Genomic DNA, 4,924 nt, shown 5'->3' on the forward strand with positions numbered 1-4,924 from the left:
GATATCACCACCCATTGGAATTTGTTATGGAAGACGTGAAGAAAGGCTTGACTGGCCGAGCGTAGCACAATCATCTGGCTGGCTAACTAAGGGTGCTCCCAACTTTCATTGAAAAGGTTTTTGGAAATGCTGGTAGCTGAGTGGTCTAATGTACCCAACAGAGGCACGACATGGTGCCCCAGAGGACGTGGGTTCGAATCTCGCCTTCGGAGTAAACCTAGTTGAGGCTTGTACTTTTTTTTATGTGGGCTATAGTACCAGAAAGCAATTAAATCAAAGTTGTTCCCTATGATTTTCTGAGATAGAAATATGCCAAAATGTGCTTGGATATTTCCATCAAAAGGGTATTTTTACCACTGTGTGGAAGTGCATGCATTCACTGAAATATCACTTCGCAATCCCACTACGAACTAGCTACAACGACAATCTTTGGGTCAATTAAGAGTGGCTCTGTTACCCTTAACCATATCATTTTTAGTCTCTGAACCCTAACCAGCCCAAGAAATAACATTTTCTTAACGTGCTGGCTCGATCATATTTTAAAACTACGTAGATGGGATATCTATAAGGCTCTAAAACTTCATTAGACCATAACTAGGCTCTAGTCGAGCTGAACCTAAATAATGAAGAGGGTCCAAATGTAGAGGTATCCATGTAAAAGCAAAATGAGTCTTATTTATGCTCTACTTTTTACTCTTCAGGAAGCCATCTAGTGATGAGCCATTAATAATGGAAAGGGATGAGTCCGACAGGAGGGGTTTTGAAAAAAACGCCACAAACTTGGTTTAACGACAAATAAAGAGAAAATAACAAAAGTCTTTTTTCTTATACTCTCCCTCCTCTCCTTGCGGACAAGCGAACGGAGAAATACGAGAATATGCTCTAATATACCTGACTTTAAAAAGGTAGTTTTCGCTGAACAACTTATTGATGACCTTATACCATAAATATACGACCAACCCTTCTGAGAGACTTTTCAAATCCTATTAGGGTAAAATTACAAACACTTTTGACATCCACATAGGGATAAAGAGAGAGCTATAGCGACTTTTCATCATCTTTTTCCATTAAATTGTGCTAAAAAAAGCTAATGGCAAGTTTTGAAAAGTGATGCTTTTAAAGCGAGTCACCCAAAGCTTATGAAATTGTGCTTTTCCTTGCGCTATTTGTCGGAAATGATGATTGCCAAAGTCTTGGCGTATTACCAAGAGAAAATAACAATAGTCCTTTTCATTCTACGTTCCCTCCTCTCGTTGCGGACAAGCAAACGGAGAAATACAAGAACCCGGCCTAAGATGCCTGACTTTAACAAGGCAGTTTTCGCTGAATAACTTATTGGTGATTTATTCCTGTAAAATTATTATTGATTTACTCTATTGTTCGGAATTACCCCTGTCATATTTGAAACGTTTCGCAGAAGAGTTGATGGCTTATTCATTGTGTCACAGTACTTAGGCAATACATTATTCATTTAGAATCTCTTGATAAAGTTTGGCATCTGAAAGTGTATTCTCTCGTTTCTACATTTGTTTGTCCGCACCTAGACGAAGCAGAGGGCGCTTCCTCCGCTCAATGAAAAGGACTATTAGAAACAAATTATCCATTATTGTTTGTCAGCAACAAGAATCCAAAGAAAGGCAGATAAAAATGATGATTTGTACGAACTCTAGTATTTTAAAAAGGGCTCGGATGAGCCCAAATTTGTTTGAATTGAAGTGTAACTAAAAAACTTCTGATTATAATTTCCTTCATATTCATTTGATATCTGATCCATCAACGAATTGAAGTTGTCGGTTAAGGTTACAGCCATGAGTTCAGCGCCCCATGTGGCGATTTTTTGAACCTTTAATTCCCCCCCCCACAAAAAAAACAAAAGTTCATGATAGTCGGAGATCTACACACTAAACACACTTTAACGAGAAGTTTTGCCTTAAAGAGTTAGCTGCAAAGCTTCACTTAGACTTCAGGCACCCTTGAGAATACGAATATTATTACAATGAAATGAGTATATGAATGTAATCGCAAAGCAATGAGTGATTTGACCTTTGGGAACAGAAAGAAGTCGCATGGGGACCTAGTCTGGGCTAAAGGGTTGATGTGGGTTGTCCCAATTTGCTGGGAAGAATATCACTGACGGTACAATCAACCTTGTCTGGAATGCGGCAGTAAGGAAACTTCTTTCAGAAGATGACTTCAAAAACGCATATTTGACATGGATGAAGCGGATTAATAAATGTATTGATGAAGAGGGTTATTACGTGGAAAAATGTCAAAAAATAAGTATTCGCACCGGCATCCGCATTTTTGAGTTATTTCGATTTTCTGATTTTAGAATGGGTACACCTCGTACTTCAATTTAGTGCTGAGTGTTTGGTTATCGTGGTTAGAACGTGGACTTTCATATATCAGTGAGTAATTGACAGGTGCCAAGTGGGGCATGAGGTCATTGGCGGAGTTTTTCATACTTGGACCCATTTATAGGTAGAAGAAATGTATTCGCACTTCAAGCAGGTTCATTCTTGCTGGGATTTTTGACAGCCCACGATGTTGAGATAATCATTGCAAGTAAATTTCTCTCACCCATGAAGTAGTCCACACAAGCCCAGGCAGAGGGATAGGCCCAAAATGCAACCACCTCCGATAATGATGAGCCCAATTTCTTGGTCACTGAAATCATATAAACTCTTCATGCCTTTCACGGCATTTATGAGTTTTGCTGCACTAATCCTAAAGGAAACGACGACTGCTAGGAGAAAAATAATATGACAGATGTATTTTTTGTGTACCATAACACTTGTTCATTTTGAACCATATAACTAGTTTTACTCATGAAGTGGAAACTCAGCAGGTGACTTTTCCTTAGGCAATTCCCGATCAAAGACAAATCTTGCCAAATTTCATTTTAAGCAAGTTGAGTTGTCAGGTTTTGGACAGAATGCTCATCTTGGTCTTGGCTTCGAACGGTTTTCGGATGGTCTTGGCTCTCTTACGCGCCCTACCACCAGAAGGGCCCAACACCTCAAACCTCTTGATGGTTCTCGACACATCTTGCGTGGTCAACTTCAGCTCCTTGACGATCTTGGACGCCGTCCAGCCGAACCTGTTGAGGCCCATGATGTTCTTTCATGTCTCGGAGGTCAGTTTTTGACAAGTTTGTGCCATGGTCGGTTGTCTTTAAAAGGCCACTGTGTCGTCAAAATAACACCATTTACCGTTCAGAGGACCGCTTTGGAAAGAGTTAAATGTAGTTTTCGTTGTATTGAAAAAAGTAATCAAATCAAAACTCAGGGAATGGTGATTGGTGCATCCTAGAGCCGCAACCTCTAATTTCCAGACAGACACCTATATCAGTTAGCATTTATCCAAGCCAGACAAATTTAGGTCGCCCCCAGCCAAACTTATTTCATTCCAATTCTTCGTACACGACAAGGCTGGGGGTAGGTATCTCCATATCCTAAATATATGAGTTATTTCATTTATTACGAATGTTATGATAAATCATAAGTTAGATCATTGAATCTCGGGTTTTTTCATTGGCGATGGAACTGGAAAGGAACCCACCCGTACCATGGACACCCAACCTTCTACAGGCCCGATTCCATTCATCCCTCTTGACTACGGTAACAACGTGTCTCAGGTATTCGAGCAATGAATGGCTCGACCGCTTTGAAATATGCTCTTAGGGGATCCTGATGCAGATAGTCAGGCCTCTAGTGTTCACTATGGCAAGGTAAAAAAAACGAAAAATAATGCGGTTCATTGAGGAAGCTGGCCTCCATAACATCAACTCCATGTGTCCATTGGCTCGGACTGACGAGACTAAGACGTTCTCCACCATTATTGACGTCCTAAGGCGCAAGTATAAGCCACAGTCCTTGCGATGGCAATCAATTGTCGAGCTTAGATCCCTGCACACGGTTCGGAAATTCGAAACCGCCCTGCAAAATAAATGATACAAAGATTTGAAACATCCATCAAATTGATGATGGTCCTCAGTTTCTAAAACACTTTGGAACGAGTTATTGGGTTGCCGGAGTTTACTAATTTTTCACGTTTTGATTATATAGCCAGCATTTGAATTTGCCACCAAAACTTGCCTTGCCGGAGTCAAGGTTTCTACCACAGATGTAGAGATGTCTATGATTGGATCGATTTTGAGCAAACCTTTCAGCGACGGTAATTTGCAATAATATCGCCTAAAGTATATGTTTTCGTAATCTGGCTTGAATAAATTGTCCATACAGGCTCATGGTTTGTGAAAATGACAATTATATGCCTCGTAATAGGGTCAGCGACAACTCAGTTGTACAGTGTCCTGCAAGTTATTGTTTCTATTTATTGGTATGGACAAGTAATTTTGACCCTGGCAAACTATCCAACCAATGCTTTGGGAAGATGATGGATGTATTAGTATGTTCAACTTAGTGGCAGGTTATTGCTCTTGGAGCTCAGGCTTTGCTTTGCAAGGGTTCATTCCTGACTGCCTGAAAATAGTCTCTGACTTGATAAAACCATGCGACTTCAATAACCCAGATTTCAATGAAGGGGATGTGACGAATTAGCAAAATTCAATTGGTTCCCGGAACCCATAATCAAACATTGAGGGATGCTGTAATGCAAAAGAATGAGAAATGATCTTGACAGGTTAGGTGATTCCTTTTTTACTTACCACAAGGAGATAAAATAGTGTCACATGGCCGTTCGGGCACTCTTAGGCGGTTGGGACTAGCTTGAGCCCTTACATGTATTTTTTTTCTTTTGTAGTACCACCATGGCCTTAATCATGAATGGCATATTTTTGAATCAAAAAATAAACTCTATGGCACACGTTTCATTTAAAAAAGTATTTATTACTTGCCTGAAAAAGTTAAGATCTTATGGAATCACCTAACCTTTGAAGATTATTTCTCATTGGTCACTGCAT

The 4,924-nt window shown here is 40.0% G+C and overlaps 1 protein-coding gene across 1 annotated transcript in view; it reads right to left on the reverse strand.

The window, feature by feature from the left end:
* LOC131892129 (synaptotagmin-5-like) overlaps positions 1-2,753 on the reverse strand; it is a 54,720-nt gene extending 51,967 nt beyond the window's left edge. The window contains exon 1 of the mRNA XM_059241893.1: positions 2,581-2,753. Coding sequence (XP_059097876.1) covers positions 2,581-2,690 — 110 coding nt within the window. The 5' untranslated portion in view covers positions 2,691-2,753. The remainder of the gene's footprint in view (positions 1-2,580) is intronic.
* Between the last annotated feature and the right edge of the window lie 2,171 nt (positions 2,754-4,924).

Source organism: Tigriopus californicus, chromosome 12, assembly GCF_007210705.1.
Source record: "Tigriopus californicus strain San Diego chromosome 12, Tcal_SD_v2.1, whole genome shotgun sequence".
In the NCBI taxonomy this organism is placed as follows: Eukaryota; Metazoa; Arthropoda; class Copepoda; order Harpacticoida; family Harpacticidae; genus Tigriopus; species Tigriopus californicus.